General features: G+C 39.5%; 1 protein-coding gene across 1 annotated transcript; it reads right to left on the minus strand.

Moving 5' to 3' along the window:
* Positions 1-5,328: 5,328 nt before the first annotated feature.
* LOC139133597 (calcium-activated chloride channel regulator 4-like) lies at positions 5,329-16,205 on the minus strand. The gene is made up of 11 exons (XM_070700335.1): positions 16,020-16,205; positions 13,576-13,870; positions 12,990-13,270; positions 11,892-12,140; positions 10,594-10,818; positions 9,834-10,133; positions 9,208-9,423; positions 8,711-8,975; positions 8,120-8,281; positions 6,977-7,195; positions 5,329-6,347 (listed from the first exon to the last, which is right to left on the minus strand). Exons 1-11 carry the CDS (start codon positions 16,203-16,205, stop codon positions 5,329-5,331), a joined length of 3,417 nt encoding a protein of 1,138 aa, XP_070556436.1.
* Positions 16,206-26,410: the final 10,205 nt, after the last annotated feature.

Raw genomic sequence — 26,410 nt, forward strand, 5'->3', positions numbered from 1 at the left:
TACGTTGATTGATGTTAGAATAAATATTGGAGCAAAGTGCAGTGGAGTGGCAGTGCATATGTAAACCCAATGCTCACTACACGATCAAGATAGTTGTCCATTGATCATAAATACTGACCCCGTGCTATTGCAGACCGCGTTACCATGCCTGTTGTCAAGACTACGAGAATAACAACAATTACTGCGCCGTAACCGTTCACGTAGGAAACCGGTTACATGATCGTCGACCCGTCCTGTTGTCGTATTCCTTGCCGATGCTGTACTTTGAACACAGCTGCACGGACGGGTACATTTTCGTCAAGAGGAAAACGTCGAGGGTCGTTGGTGGCGCACTCACGCAAATCGTCAAATAGCTTGACAAGCAGAATAACGCGGACGGGGTACGTACCGTTAAACGTTTTGTCAGAATTTAGAATTATCAAATTATAAAAGAAGGATTAGCAACTTAACGGTCATTCAACGAATGTTTAGCCATAATTGCTATCCAGTTCGCTTGTCTGTAATTAACATACTTCATGACATCAGTACTTTGGAAGTGATTATACCCTTTCAAGCTGGTGTGTTTCTTAGACGGTTACCCAATACAAGCAGTCAACCCTCCTTTATTTTTTTTTTTAACTTGGAGACGTCAACACCTTAGGCTTGTCTAGCGATGTTTGTTTGCGGATAATAGCAGAGTGTGCTCACGTAATCACGGATTGAAATTGAGTTGATGAGTAAAGGGAGAGCAGACATTTAACAGCCGATACATTCTCTCCTGGAAATAAAACTTGAAAAGGGAGAAAAGAACATATTCACTCCCGAGGAACAATTCTGTAACCACCTCTATAAGCATGTGAGCTCTTTAACTCTCATCAGTGTTTAGACTAAACCAATCTCAAGTCTATATTTCTACAGAGTCCGATTCAGGTTGCCAGGAAACTTAAAGAATGTATCAACGACTGTGTACATTCGGCTTTCGTCTACCTTCGTGTGTACGGCGTCCCTCTCGACGTCCTAGGCCTGGGTTACTACGACATTTAAGTGTTTTCGCACATCTCTGACGCTTGAAATGTTGGAATTCTGTGTTTTGGCAGCAATAAGGCGATTTCCTCAATATTAAAAACTCACAGGTTGGTCACCCGTTGTCAGAGTTTTGAGGCGACGGTTTGAAAATCCCGACAGTCACTGTTTGAAATGTGTAAGTGAATATTAAAACAGTATGCTCTGGGTTTGTAGCAAGAACTCAGATGTCACTCAGTCGACTGTGATCACTATTTATCTTAGTGTAACGACCCGCCATTGGTACATACTGACCCTCTACAAGGATTGCGTGCCCCTTTTGGCGTAGTCAAAAAAATGAATCGATAATGAATGATGCCTTTTGTGTTAACCTGACAACCCCGTTTCGATCGAATAATACTGGCTGCGGAGATTTATACGTAAGATCACCGGTACCACGGATACGTGGACTAAATGAAGAATGAGAAAATATCGTTCATCACGTACACAATAAAGACAGCTACTTTACAAAGGCGCCAATATCAGTTAAACCTATAAGTATTGCTCTACAGCCACAAGGAGAACACAGACGGGAAGATAGCTTTGCACACATTTATAGAATAATAAATAAGTTCAAAACAATATATTTCAGATAGCAGTAAGGAAAATAGTCCCAACGGCCTGTGTTCTGCTAATCCTTTTCACATCAGTCTAAGTATAAAATCAGTGAGCGGAAATTCCACTCACCTTTACTTCCATAAAATAAGGGATGGAATCTGTGCATTGCATACGAATAAGAACAGAAAAAGGTCAATAAAGAAAGCATCAACGCAATGGATTGTGTGAAGAAAGAACAGGAGGAGGAACTACGCGCCAGAAACTGGGACAAGACGGTTCCGCATACTTGAACCATTTGTTGAGTGGTCAGTTGCTGAGCAGGACGATACTGCCTCGTCTTCGGATCGTTCTTTGGAAGGGCGTCCATTTCGGGGAACATTTGGAAATAGAGGTTTCAAGTTCTGTTGGGGAAAGTTTGTGTCTTTTAAACTGCACAAACGTCAGACCAGAGTGATCAGTATTTCACATGACGTCAGTCATATCCTCAGTGACTACATTGCTGTCAGATTCAGTGTGTACTTGTATCACAAATACCGGAACAGCTTCTCCAGTGTGGGTGACATTTTAACACCCCATAATTTTAGTGCAAGATGACAGTAGGATCAAGAGGACAATAAAGGATGCGCTAACATACTTCTCAGGTGGTTCTCTAGAAGCTAGTAAAACATTTAGATTATTTCAAATTGACAACGGAAGACCCCAAGGAATACCGTTAACTTTTCTTTGTCGTGATATTTATTACTTTAATGTGTTTACATTAGGCCGTTACCCGTACATGTGCAATTCATTGTCCCTGCGGCTATTGTACCCAGTCATTGTCGACTAACACATGATTTGAAATACCGTTCAATGCAAAACAAAATCAACACGATTTTTGAGAATGAAAGTCAATCAATGTTCATATGCTTTCTGATAATATCAAATGTAGCTACTGGCTAATACTGAACATTCCTTGCGGAGTTTCTGTATGGAGTACACAAGAGAGATTCACAGATTCGAGTCCGCCGTGGAAGGTGTAAAAGGTACAAGGAAACAAAATATTTCTTTCGACTACTTTTTCACATTCGCTACAAATTTGATAATAATATGTTCGTTTGTCTGGATGGCAATGACACACCCGCCTCTGTCACGGTGTACGGAAACGAACCAAGACAGGCTGGTTCATGGTCACGTGTTTGTGTATGTTTCACTTCCTCTTTAATGATTCTTTCATCAGATCGGGTCAGAAAAGGAAGATGTCACTGCAAGTATAGCCATGGTTATTACGTTTTCATGGTTGAGAGCCAGCGTTGATTGTGCTTAAACTTAAGAATTAGAAACTACAACATGAAATCCATTTAGGGGTGGTCAGCTGAGAATGAAAATTAGCATTTTTTTGCTGTTTCGCAGCTTTTATCGCCAAATAACAGTGTACAAGAAACCTGTCAAAGAGACTTATTTTATTGTGATTTTCTTATTTTATTTTCGTAACATTGCATGATTCTCATTCCAAGAACTCTACTGGCAGGTGTCATTAAATAACTCACATCTTATACGCATCTATCATCCATTTTCAATCGCAGCAAAACCACAATGCAATATATTTACTCACAATTGTGATCAATTTTATGAGTAATTCGCTTTCGATTCTGACATCTCACAGCCTCTCCCCGATCTTGGTTTGAAACAAAACGAGATCCGTACACTAAAAAAATTACTTGATATGCCGAAAGAAACGCTACTTCACAATTATTTAGAACAACGTTAAATGTTACTGTGGACATAATTATCGACCATTTTTGAGGTAATAACCCCAACAATTTCTTGTGCTACTACCAATAACATGACGTAATGGCCAATCTTTAATGCAGTGTGCGTGAGAAGTATTTAATATCCACCACTATTATTCACTGAAACTTTGTCTCGATGTTGTTGATAACTGAAATAAAATCTGGACTAAAAGTCATGAAACATTACTAAATCATAAATATTATTTCAACGCATTTTAGAGAGTAGGCTGGCAGGCATTTGTCAAAGAAATAAAGAAAGAAAAACAAATACAATCAGGTAGATTTACAGGCATCGTCCTTTTCATTGAACAAAAACACAAACATCGTGGAAGTCTCTGCAGCCAAAGTAAACATGTCGGTGTGAGTCACACAGACCAGTAAATAAATTTTATTAACATACCTACCCGCAATAAACGTCAGAAAATGACCTGGCGTTTTATAAAAATAGGCAGCGTGGTAAATTGCATAGACTACATATAGCACAGCGCAAAATGGAATTGCAAATTACAAAGTCCGTTGGTGAAGGTTTCTACAAAGTTCATTCATAAAGGTTACCGAAAAACATGAGTGAATTAGACCAGTGGAGAAAAATGACTGTCGTATTTTCGCGATGAACTGATCCGCGTAAGGTCAACACAATAAAGAAAGTGAGGGCATCAAATAAAGTTGCCGTACATGTAGTAAGTTTGCCGAGGCTGAAAATGTTCACCTGATGGATTTTGACTCGTTTTCACGATTTCATTCAGCATTTCAAGTTTTGCTGCGATTTTAAGCAAAACGCAGCAGATTACACAGCAAAAGGTTTTGCTTTCATCCGAGGGATATCGCATAATTTGTTAGTGAATGCCTCTAGTTTAAAGACAGCAGCCTAAAATATTTGTGTTAGGTATCATTGAAAGCTTATATTTGTCTTCTTCGCCGATTCGTTTGCACGTAAACTGTCAATATTCAATATTCAAACAGTGTGTTTATATTTTGAGTCCGTAGATTCCTATTCCTCTTATTATGCCGAAGTCTGCCATTTGGTATCGTGCACGCTTACTGGTTAAATGAACATAGCCAAGTATGTGTAAAGTATTACTATCAAGTCTGTCAAATTGACTTTGTGCTAAATACATCAGTTGCAATATTAGAGCAATGATTATTGTGTGCAAAATTTTATTCGAGCATATGAAAAGACAATATTTAAAAGTGCTCATCGTTGGAATTACTCAGTACCTCAAAGCAATAACAAAATTTGAGAATGTCGAATGTTAAGATTGGTTTAAAACTCACATTACCCAATGTACAAGCTCTTTCATCTCTGATATTTATCAACTTTCCTGAGTACAGATGATGTAATTAAACAGTAGAGCAATATTGAGTCATAGAATTAATACATTTATCGTAAAGTAGATGCGTCAACATAGGTATCTAACATCGCTGGAATATACTATCTACACACACGAGATAGGTTTGGATGGTCACGTGATAGGTAATAGTATCATATCACATTACGTGCTGAGTGCCACCTACTTCCTAAAACACTCAAGCGCTTTCGAAAATTGACATCTCTGCAAGGTAACATTAATTAGCGGATGTAAACGAAAACTAAAATGTAGTGGTAAAATTGGAGGAACTCACTCATAAGTAGTTGCAGTTTCAAAATTTGCGCTGAACTGGTAAAATATCTTAAACTTTAAATAACCAGTAAGAAAAATCATGTCAGGCATTACAAACATGTAAACGTGGATAAGTTGATATTGTCAAAAAACACGCTTTATACTTAAAATATCGTCTATAACTCTATCACACGGTTCACAAACAGTGTGTATTTGCACAACAAACATGCAGGGATATTTACAGTGAGTGGATACAATGACAAATTGAAATACACACGTGGTTGTATGTATGTATGTATGTATGTATGTATGTATGTATGTATGTATGTATACGACCTGTATGCGTAATCACTGTTTTCCTAGATGGACGTAATATCGATATCGTTCGGCAACGGTGCCACTTTGTTTCCCTGTGGATGAACTCTAGTAGTCGCCGCTTCTATATCATGATTTCCATGTACGGTAAGCTCTTTGACAACTGTCACTTTGTTCGATCGTGATTTACATAGCCCTATCAGAGCTACCGCGACCATGCAGGCACAAACAGTAACAGCAAGTGCGGCGATTGATATTAAAACCATCACCAATTTATAGTGAATGGGTGAGTTTGACGGCGGATCAGTCAATTCTGTTCCCCCATCGCTCACGGGAGGAATCGTCGTCGGATAAGTCGACTCCCTCCCTCCATTGGTTGAAGTATGGTGAATAGTTAGATCAGTGGATACGGTCCCTCTGCTGGTCACAGTAGGGAATGTAGTAGGATGGGTCGTTTGTACCCTAACGTTGGTAGGAGTAGGGACACTAGTCGGTTCAGTAGATGTTGTCCCTCTGCTTCTCAAAGTAGGGGAACTTGTAGGATGAGTCGTGTCTACCCTAATGTTGGTAGGAGTAGGGACACTAGTTAGATCAGTAGATGCTGCCCCTCTGCTGGTCACAGTAGAGAAACTAGTAGAATGAGTCGTACCTATCCTAGAGTTGGTAGTAGAAGGAACGCTTGTGGGATCAGTAGATGCTGCCTGGCTGCTTGTCGGTTTAGGAACACTAGTCGTATGAGTCGCGAAACTGCTGGTCACAGTGGTGAAATCAGTCGTCATTATTTGCGTCGGGGCATCGAGGTAACTCTGCACGATTGCTGCAGAAACGACGTTGGAAGGCGAACCCTCGTTTCCGGCGGCATCCATCGCCCTGATGCAGAAGTAATAGGTCACGTTGTCGTTCACTCTCGGCATTTGCACCGTGACCTGTTCATCTGACCCGAAAGGCTTTGGTGCCATAAGGTTTCCTTGTGTGATGTTCTGGTTCGTTACTTGTTCACCGATTGTAAAATTCTGTGAAATAACACTGAAGTTCCTATCGTGACGCAAGTCATACCAGTCGGCTATTGTGAGAAAGAACGAGATGTTTGTTGTAAAACAGCATTGCTCTTCGTAATATTTGAGTATGCAGAGAATCCTCTATTGTAAGGCCATGCATTGAGTCATTGATTTCTTATCAGGTTAACCGATTGATTTATTGATTAATTGATTCTTTCTATCTAGCCAAATATCTGTCTGTCTATCTGTCTGTCTGTCTCTGTCTATCCGCCCGCACACTCGTCCGTCGGCCTGTTACATGTATTTCGTATTGTTGTGCCCTCTATGCTGAGATCCCAGATTTAAGCAAACACAAAAAGAATCAGATAGAAAGGTGGCGTATGATAATTTGTCGATGAATATCGACAGACTAATAAAAACAAATTGCAAAAATGGACAGGATAGCTAGCTCGCTAGCAAGATAGCAATCCAGATAGCAATCCTGATAGATAGATAGATAGATAGATAGATAGATAGATAGATAGATAGACAGACAGACAGACAGACAGACAGACAGACAGACGGACGGACGGACGGACGGACGGACGGATGGATGGATAGGTTGATCGATTTCTATGTAGTTTGATAGGTATAGAGGGTGTCAGTGTGTTGGTCTGTCAGTGGGAGAAAAAGAAAGAAAATGTGTGATGTTTACCTGTTCCTCTGTCAAGGTCATTGCCAGGTGACGTCCAAGCAAGAGATATTGTCTGATTATCATATGATATACCAACCACTCTGAGATCTTTAATTCGAGATGGTGGCAGATTGTCGCCCGGAGAAATCGTCAGCGGTGCTTGAATGACGCCACCAGACACGACCCGATTGAACTGTCCGACCAGATCAGTGTAGTTGGTTGTGCGGTCAACTGGAGTCACTGAACGAAATATTAAAATATACGGGAAAGTTGATTAAAGAAAATAGAAAGTCATTACAAAATAATCTTTAAATGGACTGTGTAAGCGGTAATTTGAATTTTGTGCAAAAACTTTCAACAACAATAATTTGTGACATGGGCAGATCGAAGTTCAAAGTGACTATGTAGAAAAGAGCTAGAACGTTGATTTCATTGAGCGAGAAGACAACTATCTAGATACGAGCAATTGAAAGTGATATTTGACTGCTCTCAGTGACTCTTCTGCGCACGTTCTCCTTGACTTTGTCAAACTCGTTCTCTATGCGACCACCAATGCTTGATTAAACAAATGTAAGCTTATGGTCACAGAGTTATGCTTTGAATCATTGACAACAGGTATGGGGATGTGTTTGGACGGCTGGTGTAATTCGTATATGCAGTGACATTTTGGTGAGAGTGACCACACCGTTTGCTTAGATAATGATTCACATTCAATTATTTCGACTGATTGGAAGGTAATGATTTTCGCCACCTTAAATGGCTTTTGTCTTGTGCTGATGGGTTGGGGGCGGGCGAACTTCATAGCATCGAAATGAATTGTGGGTAAAAAGATGACTTCTCACCGCAGCAAGAGTTTGAGATAGTGATGTCATAAAATACTTTTAACACAAATGTTATCGCCGTTATGGCACAGTGCTATGTTCGTGAAACTAGTTCATTCACCCATCTTTTCATCTTTTTAGGCATTTCTTGTATCAAATTCAAGTCGAACCTAATCTTTACTTTGCTTCTGCCATGTCATCTTATGTGTTTTACCTGTAGAAATCCGCCATATTGAAACTATGGTCGAGCGTCTGAGATTTTTATGACCCACATTAGGTGGGTATGGTACCGAAAATTGTCTGACACTTTCTGCGAAAACGAAATATATTAGATTCTACTCACGTCGCAAGATAGGTAAGACACTGCTGTACATTGTTGAAGCAGGTTTGTGACCGCTGCCACTTGCCGAAATTTTGATGTTGTACCGACAATGCGGACACGTCGCTGTCACGAAATCCATGAAAACACCAGAGTAGACCCCGTCATTTGGGGTGACGTCAGTTCCTGATAATGAAATGATTTGTGTGTATTTATTGATTAAATGTACGTTTTACACTTAATATGCCAAACTTATCTTGGGAAATCTTACCTGCACTGTAAATTGCCACTCAATGCAGATTGACCGAACTCATTATGCAATATTATTGAAAGGTATTCTGTTTCTCCTTTTAAGTTAGTTGCCTCCAAAAACATCAACAAGCATAACTTTATATCTTTCCAGCTCCACTTAAACAAACTATTTCGTGCGGACAAATATCCGCGTCCATGAAAAATGATAATATTAATTCTTGATTTTTTAAAATATAAATTGCACAGATAGGGCTACCGTATACTAATTCTTGAGAAAACACACATACATGTACACACAAACACACTCTTACACAAGATAGCAAAGGTCACAGACTAATTTTTGTACGTCAATGAAGACCATACCTGCTCCATTGTCGAGGAGATTTACCTCTACAGGTGGGTGCGTACGCGGCCTTTCGATCGTTGCTACGACAACTGCGTCAAGTATAGGTGTGTATCCCTGGACAACCTGAGCATAGATGCTGACCGCGGCGGGCTCTTCTGTGACGTAGGAATTACTGAGAGAGGTCGTGACGCGTACAGGCTGAGCGTTGTCAACGGCAGTGGATTGTATGGATACCTCAACTGCCTGTGGAGTACCCCTGACGTCATACAACCACTTTCCAGGCTGGGTAAGTGGACAAATATATAGATAGTTGATTTACTCGCAATCAAATATCCTTTGCAGTGATGTTTTCGACTTGGTGAAACGACTGACTAACAAAGCATATACTGTTTGGGAAAGCCGCAATTTGCATAGCACGTGATGATCTTCAGTAACTCAATTGTCCGGGTTGTAAAGATCAAACTTGACCTTCTGAGTCTTATTTGAAAATTATACAGGTAGTATAAAAGCTTACCTCAGCATCACCGATAATCTCGACAGAGATGGTTTTCTTTGCATCGTCTCGCCGGTATTCTGGCGAGCTACCGTCAATGACGCTGCCATTCGGCCGCTTGACTTCAACAGAAACCAGTGACGTTGACCACAGAAAGAAGAACTTCAAGTCTTTGCCGATTGTTTCGTCGATTAAAACGGAGCCGTTGAAGGGCAATATCTGTTTTGAACTGTGCAACTGGAAGAAAAAATAACTATAATGTTTAATTTCGCAGCCTTACAATAAAATGTAGTAATGACATCAGGTCTAGTAACTTCTGATGTGGATTTTATCAGGCACACAACGTACCCTTACGCCTTACCTTCATTATTGTCTCAGTAACACTATTAAATGTTCCATTTTTGACTTTGCAGTCATTATTGTAAAGTTTTGTAGTAATTTTGCCGTCTAGAAACTATCTTTCACCCTAATGCTGCGGTTTTTTATGCAAAACAAAAAACGAGATTTACGGCCTGGGAACACTTAAGTTCGCTAAACAAAATTCAACATGTGAATTACTGACGCATTGCTAGATCAAGGAATTCCAACGAAAAGAAATTCATTGGTGTCATTGACACTGGTATATTGGTCAGCTAAATATAATGTACCTCGATGGGAACATCGGAACTTGCACCGAGTCTCAAGGATATGGTGGCCGTCAGGGCGTCATTCAGACCGGTAGAGTCGCTGGTTTCTGCGTGATAGAATGCTAGACCCCCGGTGTCTTCGGACAACGCCATCAGTTTTGCATCGGCGGCTGCACTGAAGGCAACTGTGTCAACCAGGATCCCCTTACTGATCAGCGTTGGCTTTTCGGATTCGATATTCGGGGGACTCGAATTCTCGGCACCATCAGTTATCAAGATAATGATGCCCCCACTTGCATTCTGTCCACCACTTTCTAAAACCTGCACCAGGAAGAAAATGAAACCGATGACCAATCAGGCTCCACTTTGATGGAGAGTTGTGTGATCGACATAAGTTGAACATGTCAATTTCGATTTCTTTGCCTAAGCCATGCTTCGAGGACCTGCCAGTCTTTGAACAGTGTTTTTTACTTGCAAAGACCACCACTACTTGAAGAGAGTAACATGCTTTACAGTAAGACTAGCGAAAGGTCAGTTTTACTATACCTGCATGTTATAACATTGTATCATTTCAGATTTAATGACCTTGTTTGTTTTAAAAATTTGACTACCACATGCGCACGCGCTGCAGTCAAATACTGAATTCAAGCTTACGCACATCAAGTGCTCGCAAAATTGTATCTTTGCATGCAACGAAGGAGAGAACATAGCCAAATTAGACTGTTTTTTGTCTTATCAGAATGAAAGGTTACGAAAGGATGACGAAGATGATAATGTTTACCTCTGTTGACCTTATGAGGCCACACCCGATGCAGGTGCCCCCACTGGCATAGGTCGGCAGGCTGTTTGCGAGGAGGTCACGATCTTGTGTCGTTTGTAGTTCTGTCAGCCCTACCAGAGTTCTGGCGGATGAGCTGAACTCGACAATAGCGACGAAGTTACCATCTGGGACAGTAGCTCGTATATACTTGCTGGTAACTTGATTCATTATGCCGAGGCGGTTATTCTAGATTTCAAGAAGAAAGCACAAATGATGTGCCATTTGAAAGAAACCTGAGTCGTTAAGGTGGAATGCGTCTTGAAAATGAAAGACTTAAACTTTTGCTAAAACTTTCCTGAATGAAACTGTCAACCATTCTCTTACCAACTCAACAATAAAAATCAGGCGTCACCGTACCGCCATTCCTGTGTTAACTCTACGGGGGAGGATTAAATTTTTCGTTTTCGAAAAACTAAAGCGGTGAAGTTCTTTTTCTCCAACAGCTTTAAAATGGGCCCCCCAGCAAGTGGTAGACCAGAAAAGAATTTTAGAAATTTGAGAGTCCGACTATCTGTCCCCGAGGCGCGTCTACCTTGAACTTCAAGAAAGTTTGTTGCAAGTTGTCATAATCAGTTACTGTCATTAGGTTACTCATCGTTACGAAACAGAATTATCACACTAAAATGCAGGAAAACAGACTTAACATGTACATGTAGTCTGTGGAATCATAATGCATTTTGGATTTTCTCGTTTTCTTACATAGTGTTCATGAAATTAAATTTGTCTTTCAGAAATTTCGATGCTTCTGAAGTAGTTACTAATGAAGATATTTTCTATTAAAGCAAACTTCCTCTTCTCAAGTTTTACAACATTTTGCACAGCTTCAGTTGCATGTTACGACTATTTTGTCCCGCTTCGCTTAAGGTGGTACGCACCTCGAAGACGAAAGACTTTAACGTTTGCTCAAACTTCCCTAAATGACACTCTCAACCATACAAATCGGGGTCACCGTGCAAAGTTTGGTACTACAGAAACAAATGACCTGATATTAACCGATATTTGAAATTCAAAATGGCCACCGTTTCTGTGTTAACTCTAAGGGGAAAACTTAAAAGCTGTTGGATTTTGAAAAACTAAGGCGGTAAAAATGTTCTTATTCCAAGAGCTTTAAAATGAGTTCCCATAAGTGGTAGACCAGAAAAGAATTGTAAATGTTTAAGAGTCCAACTATCTGTCCCCGAGGCGCATTCTACCTTAATTACGTCTCTCTCCTATTGCGTTATGCATTTGAGTAATGCATCACAGCGTTAGGAACTTACGGTACTCATGCTTCCTGAGACATCCAGCAGTAACACTATGCGCAGCGGAGCTGATTTGACGACAAGAAATGTCGGTGCCGTGTCGGTCACGTGTCGGGGTTGGTTGTCGCCATTTTTGAAGTCTTCTGATTCCAGCATCACATCCCAAGCACTCCTGTATGAACACTGTATGTTCTGCTGACTGGGTGCCCTTGGATTATGAAATGACCTTGGATCACCTTGGATGTCACTGTGACAGAAGTCAACTACCTACGGCGGAAACAAGATTAAAGAAAATATTTAAAGCTGTTGTCAAAAATCGGTGTAACTTTGTTCGGAGACTTTATTTATTGTTTTTTAGACTTGGGTAAGTAAGTATTAAGTAAGTAAGTATTAAGTAAGTAAGTAAGTAAGTAAGTAAGTAAGTAAGTAAGTAAGTAAGTAAGTAAGTAAGTAAGTAAACATGTAAATAAGTAAGTATAAATAAGTAAGTAAGTAAGTGAGTAAGCATGTGAGTGAATAAGTAAGTGACTGAGTAAGTAAATAAGTAAGTAAACATGTAAGTAAGTAAGTAATTATTGAATGAGTCAGTAAGTAAGTTAGTAAGTAAGTAAGAGTTAACGAGTAGCAGGTATTAAGTAAGTGATTGAATTAATGAGTGGGTGAACGAGTGATTGGGTGAGTCTCCAGTCAGAGTCAGTAAAAAGGAAAGTACTCAATGATATTGGATAAACAGACAAATTACAGTCCATAACGTGTATGTTCAAGTTATGTCCTTAATGGCAAAGAATTCTTCGTCATCAGCGAGAATATTGTAAATTGCTCAGTTCATATTGAAATGTGTATGATTACCTTAGAACAGTCCGTCACCTAATGTATGGCTATCGAAGGTATTATCTGTCCAGTATGTAGAGGTTTGAGTATTACAATATGCAATATATGACTTATCGATCTGTTTAATCGATGTTTAGAGGACATTTAGAGCAAAGGACAGAGAATGGATGTACACACAGAGCCGTTTCATGTTATGTGATCTAATACTGAAGTAAGTAACTGTCAGTCGGTCAGCCAGTCAGTCAGGTAGTAGGAGAGAAAGGGTACTGAAGTTTGCTTAATTACCGACTCCAAGTAACTCATGGACATGTAAGACCCGGTTGCCAGGCTGTTGTCAAGGGCTGGATAGAAACGACAATCACTACCCGGCAGCTGGCCTCGTTCTGGGTACAGGTTACAGCGATGACCTGTCCTGTAATCGTATTCCTCGCCGGTCACGTACTCCGAACACCGCGTTGCTTGCACACGCCTGTTCTCGTCCAAGTAGAACCGTTCCTCATCGTTTCTAGCGTACTCGTCGAAGAGTCCCCATCGTAGGTGTCCCCACTCATGCACGATGACTTTACCTGCGGGTAACAAACAAAGGCACTTTTCACACTAGAGTACTGTTATAAATCGAATCGACACTCTTGCCAGATTTAAAGGTCGGCTGGTCTATGTTGCGACTGATCAGATTGATAATGTGGCAACACTGGAACGCCCTGAAAGACGCCGAAACCCTTATGAGTAGAAAAGAGTTTTGCGAGATTGTGTTTAGAATTAAGGTATAATTTTAGATTGTTTCAAAAAGTGTGTCTACTGTGTCTCGATTTTCCTTCTGAATCTTTGCAGCTGTATACCAAGTAGAGTCAATATTTGGCTCGAATCCTACCTGGATCTCCGTATTTGTAACGCGTCCATTCGGTGTCCAGAATAAATTTATCTGTCAAATGTGCATACTCGGCTTCATCCCCGCACGAGCCGAATTGGTTCGTGTACGGCGATTCTCTGCCGACGTGCTCGTGCCGCGTGACGATAAAGTTGGCGGTGTCGAATATCTCCGATGTGGCTGGTACGCTCGGAATGTTGGAACTCCATGTCTTCGGCAGCAGTATGGTGATTTCCTCGAAATAGGCTCGCTGGTGTGTGGCACGGTGTAAGAGATCCGAGGCGTTCGTGAAAAGTTCCTGTTAAGGTTTAAAATTAGATGTTATGACAGGCATTCCCGGGGGGTGCAACATTCCATTACTGTTTTGGGCATAAAATCCGTGTTATTGGATCGATCGTAACAATTATTCACATTGATATATTGTCAAACATACCGTTTCCTAGTGTAACGCTCTCCGCTGTGTATTGACTCGCAGCGAGGTATGTATGTCCCCTGCAGCGGTTCCCCCGTAAACAAAGGAAAACTAATTTATTGCTACATTTACGATCATCCTACGATCGATCATCACTAGGTTTCGCAGGTGCGACTTCAGGGATTGCGTGGAGACGGTGATAAAGTGAAGAATGTGGGGACTGTGTTTGCAACGAAAATATAAAAAATAAGGGGAGAGGCCTCAAACAACATGATAACGTTAGAGTTATAAAATGAATAATCACTTCATTGTCCTGGCTGTCAGTTAAAAATACACAAAACATTTGAGACAGAATCAGAAGGCAGTAACAAAACAGTGGAATCAATAAGTTGACTGGAATAATTTGTGCTCCTCCTGAGGCTTAATACAAACATAAAATAGTTATACTACTTGGATAAATGAAAGAAAAAAATATCCGGAACACAAACACTAGAACGCTGGATAAGTTTTCGCAGATCTACAAACCCAAAAAGCATGATCATACTCTGAGCGTGTATCGGAACAGTCAAATGCAGCTTTGTACAAGAATCCTTCTGTCATTGACTCAATTTTCAAAAATTTTATAGTATTTGCGATGATGAGAAAATATGCATTGTTTCCTGATCTAAGGCCGTCAGCTTCACCACACTGACTCTCGGCAAGGCAATCATCCAGTTCATCGCCTAGCATACTGAGACTATCGCCAACTGCACAGTCAGATATAAAGATGATATAAAGGTGTGACAATCTATTTACTCATATTGAGACTTCACCAACATGAAAATATCTGTGTCACTGAGTTCAAGTTCTTGTTCCAGGGGGTATTGTATCAAACGCCAGGCACTTAGAATAAGAACGCAACAAGAACATCTCGATTAAATACGGTATGTTCATCGAATAATTGATAGTTAAAAATAATATATTCTATGATGATGACAAGTAGAACAGTTTTAACACGGCGCTGCTGTGTTTAAATAACCCGTCATTTCAATTGTGCTACATTGTACTGAAACAATCCACCCAACCCTTGAAGATCAATGTTAATTGCAAACCAGCAATCAAATGCACTAAAATTTCTAAAATTCGAGGCCGTGATGATCACATACGTTAAAGTGACACAAAAACAAGTACACCAAGTCTATGAGACAAATTAACGGTGACAGAAGCATAGGAGGAACTAGGAACTACTAATAAGGCCAAGAAGGTTCCGCATGCACGAACGTTTTGTCGAATCGTGCCTTATCGGACACGGAAGTTCGTATTTCGTCTTGGGGATGAACCGTTTAACGGACGAATTTCCATTTTTGGAGCATTTCCTAGTAACTATTCAACAACGTTTGGGAATGTTTTTTTCTTTTTCGCACGGAAACATACGCATGCAACCAGTAGTATTTACGCCATAACAATATTGAGAAAGTTGAAGTCACTGGAAAATGAGCGAAAATTTGAAAATGAAGAGATTGTGCTTCAATGTGTTGATGTATTTGGCCATTGTTCGTAATTGTTATCAATATGCCTTTGTATTGTAACAATAGAAACTACTTAAATAAATGTACTGTGAATTGAAGGACCACACCCTCAGTGTATGCACTTGATAATGCTGTTGTCAATCCCCCTGTAATGTGTTTATCAAATGATGCTCTGTAGTCTTGTTTGTGTGAAAAATGTTGCGCTCCCTCGCACTTTGTTTTTCGCAGATATTTCAGTGAGTATATTACATTCATTCCAACACGATTAATTTATCGATAAATAAAACGCTTAATGTTCAACAGTATAGGAGTGCACTCAAGCTTTAACATTTTCTGTCTCTGCGTTAATTTCATGACTGATAGCCTTTTGATAGCGAAAAATCAAGTCCGAATTTTAAAAACAAAATCAGTAAAACAACAACAGCAAGAGCAACAACAACAAAACCAAAAATGGAGATTAGTCTACGTGGTGGAACACTTGGGAGCAAGTAGGCCAGCAATGGTAAAGAAAAAAATTATGACTTTACCTTCAGTGTCTCAATCAGCGTGGCGTTTTCTTGGACGTGTTCACTGATTGCCACCACGATTCCCTTATATCCATTTGTCTGGAGTGATATTTTGGATCGTGGAAGCAGAGCGTGAGTACCAGCAATATACAGAAGTACGGCAAGCAAAATGTGATTCAGGCGACAATGCCTCCGATCAGAAAACATATTAGTGTCAGATCTGAACAACTTAGGACGTTTCGAATCGACGAGATAATGATAATTGGGGGATGAAAAAACGGAATATATATAAAGGTACTAAATGGCAATAAATTATGTGACGTAGCCAAGGTGTCCACGCCGGTTAAGGGGGAATTTTCGCAGACGGAAAATTCATCGAACGAGTCCTATTATTAGCGCTCTTAGTTACTCATCTTTATGCAAATGTTGTAACTTCCTAGTATTCTACTGACATCCATTGTCTTATTTCTCACAATACAGCATTATGAAAAAAGTCCGTTATGATTAATGTGTGTACACAGATGATGTCATCTTCTGAAGACGAACTACTCACGGAAACAAGACAGCGCGGGACTTATTTATTGGCATGTTGTGACGATATCTTATATCCTGCAAGCGAAGGGTATTTTTATGAACTGCCAAAACTTCTTGCGAAAAATTTTCTTTGAAAAGCCGAGTTTCGCATCGGTCTTGAAGTATTCGTGGAGGATTACTACAATGGCCGCGTTATGTTTTTAATTTACTTTAAAAACATCTATTTTTCCGCATTGCGTGTTTATCTTGTCATGTTTTGCAGGTATTGTCACATCGATAAATCGATCGATATCCTGATGTTTAGTAACTTACATGCAAATAGCTTTATTTAACCCGATACATCTCAAACCAGTTCGGAGTACGGTTCCTTATGTCGAAGTATAGTGTAACAGATAAAATCCTTGTTCTCTTACAAGGTCATAAGGCTTTGTAGAGTTTCCAATCCTCATTTACACTTTGAATGATGTGATAATGTGTAGTTGTGCCGTAAACGAATAGAATTGAACCTTTTATAAGTAGACAAGTCAATAATAGGCAAAGCAGAGAGTAAAGCAGACAGTTTTACAAGTTTATTGATAAACCTGATTTGATTTTATCAACTTACGCCGCCCTGATGTCAGCATATTAGTTAATTGCCAGGTGTCTCGTCTTCGTATTGATAGCTTGTGTTTTGGATTAGCAAAAGATAGGGTGTGTGGTTGACTCAGAAAAAACGTATGCCATCAAAGAAGTTATTTATATATTCTTCATGGGAGATAGCATTTTGTCCAAATTGGTGTATCATTTGGAGATTGTCACTGTTGGGGGGGGGGGGCACCCTATGACTATCGTGATCTTTTGATCATCCCGAAATGGCGTCTTTCTTCATTACTTATCATCTTTCGCGAGGCTGATCAATTTTTCAGCATTTTTCTGGCTGTTCATACATGTACTAACCACCCCAACCCCCGACAATCCACTACTTGTTTCAGGTTGTCAATGACCCATCGATATGTCAGAATCTTTCCGCCTACTCAAAGTAGCCACTATCTCGACTTGTCTACTGGATGACGTATGTTGGCTGGTTGTATGTTTGGCTGTCTTTGACGCGTACCTCAGTCCTACCAACACTGCGCTCTTCCACCAGCGGGAAACAGTATCACTTCACGCCTGTTCGTCGATCGGTCCTACCAGCCGAGGTAGACCGACAGTCAGCCCAATACAAGACGCAATGTTCATGTGTACTAAAAGACGTTCATAGCCTAGAATGTTGCTTTTGCTATTAAGTACAGCAATACTGAAACAATAAGATTCACATTAAGCCCACTACCGCCTTGCAGAATATCCCGAGCCGCTTTTGAGTAGAACCAGAATATTGGTTGAGCACCACTTATTTCCGGCGTATGATACTTAGAAGTTTGAGATTACAAACTACAAGACACTCGTATGGTGTAGATGTACAGCTGACACTATTAGAATATCAAGACAAACTGAATACCAGTTTATTTTTTCCACAAAAAAGATAAAGCTTTAATGTGATCGAGGATTTGTGGCATTGTTTTCCTTCCTAGTGTACATTGAACGAAAAAGAATAGTTTTCTAAAATAGGTGTGCGATGGTACTTCAGTAATATTCATCTATTGCAAGAAGAGAGGTGCAAAGTTGTATGCAAATGAGAACAAGTGTAGCGAAGTGTAGCGAAGCTAAATTAACACTACACTTGAAAGCTTAATGTGTTAGGAGTGTTGGTTTATATTGTATAAAGCATTCTGTAAAATTTGAACATTCAGTTTCTTTGACGTATTGTCGAAATAAATTTATAGTAATAGTAGGCTGCGTTCACAAAAAACGGTGTGTGTGGACGGGGGGGGGGTGGCTGGAGGAATCGTGATTGAAATCTTATTATTTTCAGATTCCCACCCCTCTCAGTACCCTCAAAAATGTTCAAGTCCCCCCTCCAAATTATTATAGAGCCGCATACTTATTAAGGACGCACGCAAAGAAAAAATGAACATGTATTCGGCAGTTCTACTCCCAAATGTTCGACACTACCTGTTATTAGCAGTTTGTAGAGCCATATTCCTATAAGCCTTAGGCAAGTTGTTAAATTCATTTTTAAAAGCATCAGTGGATTGTTTTGGATTTATCAGTCTAAGCCAGCTTGAGTTAATCTAACTCTGTCCAGGTCAGTGGCACCTGCTGAAGAGCATACAAAATGACGATCATGAGAGAGTATGCAAATTGTGAATTACTGGCTACATTTCGCCAAATTGTAAGATACTGGGCACAGTGACCTACCAAAAAATATTTTTTCAAAAGTAGGAGACATATATATGACTTAGATGCTGCTCAAAATTGACAATATTGGAATGTTAAAATATTCCATACAATTAACGTTTTAATCTCTAACATTTTGGGTGTAATAATGGCAAAATTGACTGAAAATAAATAATTCCATTCAGTCACACATTTTTCGTTTAAATTAGTGTCTTTATTGTTCGACTTTTACTCTTGTATTATTGAATGTGAAGATTTAGAAAATCAAGCATGGTGACCTCATCTTTTTTCTTTAATTGAATATTTGATTATTCTCATATGCCAGAATTCAAAAATACCTGATAACTTTCAAGCTTCCTGGTCTTCCATATCATGTGTTGCTCTCTGGTGTGATGTTATATACAAGTATATTTCACTGTCATGAGCATCATTTGACCTAAACTCTTCTTCAGCTACGGAGCCAGAGCTATCCCTGTCACTGCCGATATGCAATGACAGTGACACTGCAGTACAGCAAGGAAAAAGCTGTATTAACTTTGATCGTTTTGATAATATTTTTGTTCCGAGTCGGTTTATACAACCGTGTTCTCGTTCTACTCCCTACACAACATATTTATATGTACCGTGCATTTGAATCATTGACAAATGACTTTCAGTCTGGATTCTAATTTCAACTATTATCAAATACATATTTATGTAATACAGGCTTTGTCCTGAAACCGACTGGACTCTATTGTGTATTTCAGCATGCTGATGGAAGACAGCACGAAACTGTATTTGATATACTGCATAGAAATATTGAAAAAATATGAACAGTTGCAGCTTTTGCCCCGTACTAGGCCCACTTGCTTGGTGTTTTTAATGAATAATCATAGATGGTTAGATTTTTTCGACAATAGATTCATGAAATGTGACAAAATGGTTCTAGATTCTGTTTAATTATCACTAAAATTGGAAAAATTGGGTGACATTTAAATGTTATTCATTTTTCATTGAATTACCTGTCAATCCTTGGAATTGGAAACTGTAAAGGTAAAGGGAACAAAAAAATTCAGGTCCCCCTATAGGGAGTGCAAAACTTTCAAGTACCCGTCCACTACCCCCAAAATTTTCAAATTTCCCCCTGAATTCCTCCAGCCCCCTCACCTTTTTTTGTGAATGCAGCCTTATTGAGGAATATTGAGTCGCACATAGTTTTTTCACCTAGCAAACACCACAATAAAGTTAAGTTATGCAAACAGTGGATTACAGTGACTAATGATCATGTATTGTCCCCATTGTATTCACCCAACAGTACTGTCCAGACCTTTTAGCAAACATATTTTTTCGAAGAATAGAATAATTAGCTCCATTTAACATGAAATGTTAGTAAGTGCTTGGAAAAAAATTCATAGTGGCTCTATTATTAGATATTGCTATATAGGTTATGATGATGTATAGCCTTTTTTGACTTACACGTCGCACAAATCAACGAACGCGCTAGGCTCTTCACAGTTGCGTTGCATGAAAAATATCGGACTTAAAAGCACAGAATTACGGAATACAGTTCCTAATGGTTAGCAGCATGGTGGAGTATCTTAGCCCTTAGAACAACTAATTGGACATAGCGCTGTCTGTATTTAACTAGTTTAAAGTTCAATTCAGCGTAACGGTTGTAGATGGAAGAACATAACGGATCGCCGAGCCATGCGATAGACGACCCATGCCCTGGTATACCGGGTTGACTTAAGGTAGTATGCACCTCGAAAGTGAAAGACTTAAACTTTTGCTCTAACTTTCCTCAAGGAATCTTTCAATCATTCTCTTTCAAAATCAAGAATAAAAATAGGGGGTCACCGTGCAAATTTTGGTAATAGAGAAACAAATTACCCAAGATTTACCGATATTAGAAATTCAAATGGCCGCCATCCCTGTGTTAACTCTATATAGAAAAATAAAAAAATTAAATTTCGAAAAACTAAGCCGGTTAAAAGTTTTCTTTTACAAAGAACTTTAAAATGAACCCCCACATGTGGTATATCAAAAGAGAATTGTAAAAGTTTGAGAGTCCGAATGTCTGTCCCCGAGGTGCCTTCTACCTTAAAACACAGGTCTGACAAATAGAAACAGACTGGCAACGGGTATTGTTCAAGGTTGGAAGCGGTTACGTAAGTCATCCATGTTCGCCTCGCCTCAGATGGCTCTCGCCTCGCTTTTCCGAAGAGTGCACCCTTCGGTAGTTTCCGTATTTTTGCCAGTTTTTAAGCGAAAGTATGTTCGGCAAAGTTTATGTTATTGTTGTCATGTGGTGCTGAGTAGAATCGGCATGCTGGCGAAAACGGAAAAGTTTTGAGCTTCGGGAAAGTGAGTTTTACCATTTTAAAAGTTCCCCTCACATTTTTATGAATATATAATGAGTGTGTTTCAACCAAATTTGAAAGTCTTTTATCGATACTGTCTGGTTTTACTCAATGGTTTACGGTCAGTCATACCGTCTTTTACACGTGCGTCATGGAAGGACATGTTTATGGAACTGCTGGCGTGTTATGTTTTGACTGGCGTGAAGCAGTGTTTCTGCCCTGAGAGCTCACAAAGTAAGTATGGTTTCTACGCGACTTGCAGCACGCTGCCATCTCGTCGTAGTTTTTGCATAATCTCGTGCAATTATCAACCACGAACAAAGGTCTCAAAAAATCTAACACCTGTGAAGCTCATTTTAATATGAAAAGGCCATAGTCTACCGAGACGACCATGGAACAAAAGCCATGCCGCGTTGCTAGTCTGTTTCTTCTATTTGTCTGTGTTTAAAACAAATAATAGCAGTTTTACATTGCTAAATAAAAAAAAAGTTTCAACATTTCTTAACCGGCTGGCGTTTGCATCTTTATTTAATCATTACCTCTTTGACTCTTCAGGTAGCGTAGATACATATTTACGTCAAGTTCTTTCCGTGGCAATTTGCATGTAAAACGACAACATGATCCACTTGTTATATTCGTTGAAACAAATCTTTCAGGCTGCCGTAGGTGACATTTTTTCATCAAGTCGCGTCGATATCTTGACCCTACAAACCTCAAGCTCTCAATTCACCATTTATATGCGATTATGTATTGGCACGTCTTGTAAATGTATAATGTTGTTCTGATCTGCAGTGGCGTTGCCCACTTAGACAGACGCGTGATGTTTACTTTGCAGCCGAATGTATTAGCGCTCATCTGGGTTTTTTTTGTTTTGAAATGGCCCTCTGCCGGATTATTTGAAGTTCAGATTCAACAACGTGCAACAATATCATAAGCTTTCCTTCGGCAGATAAAAGCAGCAGGTTATGGTTTGAGTGGACAACATTTTAAAACGACATTGAGTACTATTAATTCTTGAAAATGTTCCAAAAATGACACTGTTGATAATTAGAGCATGCGCGTGACAAGTGAAATTTAAACACGTTGCATTTAGGGGAGGATTGTCAATGTACGCCTGATGTCTACCATCGTGCTAACATTGGAAATAATGCCATAGTTAAACCGCGGAACACGAGTACACGTACATGCATGATTCTACATCATCGATCAAATTTTGTTTTGAGGCCCAGGGTCCTATAAATACACTTTTCAATAGCGTGGGAGCTATTGAGATCGCCAGGCGTATGCATGGATGTAGGTCTCTTCATCCGTGTACCGAGATACCTTGAATTTCAAATTACTTTTTACCTTGAGATTAATTTGAAGGTAAAACAGCCTATTTCAGACGGACATTTCTACTTGTCGAAAATATACAAATCAGCGAAAAGGTGTGAAAAACTAAAAATTCTCCTCGTCTTCGTCGCTTTTCAGACCGATTGGTTATTGGTATTGGAATACAATTATGTCACCAGAAGATGGCCAGGACGGAAGCAGTGCTCGAATCCGACACCTTAAGATGGCGGTCAGTGTTTATAGGCCGCAAACAGTAAAATGTTTTAGAGTTAGGCATGTTTCAGTCTGATGTCACGTGATCGTTTCTCGCTTAAACGATCATTTTTAGTGATTATTTTCTGTCAACGAGTTGGGTTACAGTGATGGTTATGTCAGACAGTAATCTTAGGCCGAACAAATAATTGTGCTGTTCCGATAACTCGACCTATCCTATTTTTTACCTGCCAACCCTAAACATTTTAGAGTTACGCGAACACGGAAGTAAAAAAAAAGAAAGAAAAAAAACCATCAAGTCACTCAATCGCTACTTGACATTCGATTTTTGCTCGAACGAGGATGTCTTTTATGTTTTTTCCTATATATGTATGATACATATTCTGGAAGTGTTGTGGCCAGTATCTGACCGCCCTGAATCCCCGAAAACTGCATATTTAAGAATAAAAATATTTTGGAAAAAAATTCCTGCCGGCCTTCCTACCCTATTTTTGAAAACCATGTTACGGCGGAACAGCACAATTTATTTAATATTTATTGGCCTTAGAGGCATGCTCAAGCAACATGTTTAAACGTGTCGATGATTTTCATGTTTAATGACATGTTAAAACGTGTCAATGATTTTCTCATGGTCGGCAAGTACACTATTTTTGTGCTTTTATAAAACGATAAGCCTAATATTATCTAGAAGACGTAACATTAATACTATTGTACTTCGCTCCAATTTACTCAGCTCTACTATTCTAATTACACTAACATGCGAGCTATTGAGATCGTCTGACGTATGCATGGATGTTGGTCTGTTCGTCCGTCTAACGAGATCCCTTGAAATTCAATTTACCTATTACCTTGAGATAAAGGTGCATCAACCCATTTCGGACTAATATTTTTACTTTTATTTCTCTTGTCGAAAATACGGCATGAAAAACTGAAAATTTTCCTCGGTTTAACCACTTATCAGTGGATATTGATATTTTGAATAAAGATTCTCGCGAGTCTAGCAACTGTACATCGGTTGGCACACCTGAGATGTGGCACCTTTTAACGTTAAGAGCACGCCACCAACGACAAGGAATGTTTCTACTTTGACGTAAGTTGACGTGTGTCAAACGACACTATCTGACAAAACCAAGCTTAACTGACATAACCCTTATTACCAGTCGCCTAGGCAGTCTTTTGCTAAATCGCCCCAGCTCAAGGAAATGTATCACTACACTGTGTTTTATGTTGGTTTTCCTAGTTGAATTTTCCCAATCGCGATTGCGGTTAATCCTGTAGTTCTAATTACAACTTTTCCGAATCAGTAAATACGGTGAAACGTCCTCCCTTTACAGACGATTTTCCTGTTATTGACAAACATAATTATATATGTTTGTCTAGGTAAAAAATCTAAGCTTGTTATATTCGATGATCTTAACATTTCACACCTACACTGTAATTGAATATTATCCGTTTACTTTGTTTATTTCAAAATATTTACGAATCCCCGTTATGACGTAACAGGTCATTAGCAAGGGGCGTGTCTTACATGTATTGTTATAAATATTAACTGAACATGTAAGAAGATGCATGGACTATGAGTGTCATTGATATAATACAATGTAGTCAACATAAGGCTGAAGTTTAAATGCATTGTTTTGCATTCATGCGTGCGTAACTTTTCGGAGTTTTGCGGGAATAAAGGCAAACATTTTTGGCAAACCTCCATCATTGGCCTACTGCAAAACCAAATCATGACTTTTTAAAATGATTCTTTTCGGCAGTCGCATTAAATAAGCTTACAAGGACAGTATGTAACACATTGTGTACATGGCATATAGAAATAAGGAAACACAAAATCAACACCTTATTAAATTTAATAATAAAAATGTTACGTTTTCACACAGTTCCGACTTCGTCGTTAAGATAGTATACTCCTCGAAAGTGAAGTACTTAAACTTTTTCTCAAACTTTCCTTAGTGAAACTTTCGATCATTTGCTTACCAAATAAAAAATAATAATCGGGGGTCACAGTGCAAAATTTAGTACGAGGTAGACAAATCAAGAATTCCCGATATTTGAAATTCAAAATGGCCGCCATCCCTGTGTTAACTGTATGGGGAAAGTAAAATTTTTGATTTTTGAAAAACTGAGAGAGAGAAAAAAAATTCCTACACCAAGAGCTTTAAAATACATCCCCACAAGTGGTAGATCAGAAAAGAATTGATAAAATTTGATTGTCCGAATATCTGTCTCCGAGGAGCATTTTACCTTAACCCTTTCACCCCTAGTTCCCTGTATACAGGTCCAACTTTACCATAGAAAACAATGGATTTGGGACAAACCATGGTGGTGAAAGGGTTAAAGCTCCATGGTCTGTAAATAGCCTATGAAATGCCATTTCATTCAATGAGACCAAAACACACATATCATGTCTTCGTCAAGGACCTCTCTTCGGTTTTGTGTATACCTCGGGGGCAGCGTAGCATTCACCGAGACCCAGAAGAAGACTTAGATCAACCATGCCTCATTCAGTGAGACAAACAAATGTACCACATCTCAAGTTCAATGATACTGGCATCAGTGAGACTTTGTATTCAGCGTTTATCATTTCATTCAATAAAACTGGTGTGTACGTGACGAATGTTCCTCTTGGTTACAGGTAGCTGCCAGCGTGTGATAGGTTACATGACAGAAGAAGCCAGCGCACGGCCCGAGGGCTACAATTACTGCAGGTAAGTTACAATAACCTAACCACAAGAGACCGTGTAGAGAAGATACGACAATGGAAACCTCCCGCACGAGAACAGCCAGGATGATCTCAACAAGTCGCAGGAAAAAAAGAAACTACCGCCGCCATGAAGCGGAAGATGTTGCCCATTTGATCCACTCAGACTACGATGTCACAACAAGCCTGTGGGGACAGAAGCGGCGATCGAATCAGACAGTACACATAGTAGAGTAAACTATAGACAGTGGACTGTCTCGATTCTCCCGTCTGTGATTCGATATTCACTGACTCATTCTTTCTCTTCTTTGTCGATCGATGAAAGTAATTTTATCTTCAATACTCTGTCCTAATATGACAGATGTAATATCCAACATATATTGTCATTTATTTTTGACCAACGTACAAAACTTGGTCCGTTCGTCAAAGCACATATCTGACGAGATGTTTGCGAAACAGTGAAAAATATATTGGATGAACAGCCGTACTCTATGATTAGGGGATATTCATGTTGCAGTCTCTCCGAAAAAAACCGGGGATGTTTAGGCGATAACAAAGGCGATGACTCTGTATATAGTTGAATAAAGAAAATTTTCGGACATCATATTTTTATCTATTAAAAGCGTACACTTGTCGGTTTGATGTGCGACCGTACGCAGATCGCCCATATTCTCCTAAAACTAGTCAAAACAATTCTGCGACAATGATGGTGTCTCTTCGTGAACGTCCTTGAACCCGTACCCGCGACCATTGTTTTTTATGTGTTCCATGGTTGATGATTGGTAGAATTCATGTATCAAAATTTGAAGACACACGTGATTGAATCCTGTGAATGTTAGGCAACTGACGGTGTGCAGGGACGGCAACAGTTCACGGACCATGGGAGTATCAGCAGTACGCAGTACATTGCATGCTCTCTAAGAATGAACAGCGTGTTTCTATAGCTACCATGCGAAATCCGGCTTTGACCAATGTTCCTGTCCTGTCGTAGGATAACTTTCGAGCTGCGTATATAGTTACTGTTGAGGTTC

Source organism: Ptychodera flava, chromosome 5, assembly GCF_041260155.1.
Source record: "Ptychodera flava strain L36383 chromosome 5, AS_Pfla_20210202, whole genome shotgun sequence".
In the NCBI taxonomy this organism is placed as follows: domain Eukaryota; kingdom Metazoa; phylum Hemichordata; class Enteropneusta; family Ptychoderidae; genus Ptychodera; species Ptychodera flava.

Coding starts and splice junctions, on each gene's coding strand:
- LOC139133597 (XM_070700335.1), bottom strand. CDS start 16,205: ATGTTTTCTGATCGGAGGCATTGTCGCCTGAATCACATTTTGCTTGCC. Junction 9,424..9,833: donor GTTCCGATGTTCCCATCGAG/GTACATTATATT, acceptor TTTTTCTTCCAG/TTGCACAGTTCAAAACAGAT. Junction 8,282..8,710: donor TCTCCTCGACAATGGAGCAG/GTATGGTCTTCA, acceptor TTTCATTATCAG/GAACTGACGTCACCCCAAAT.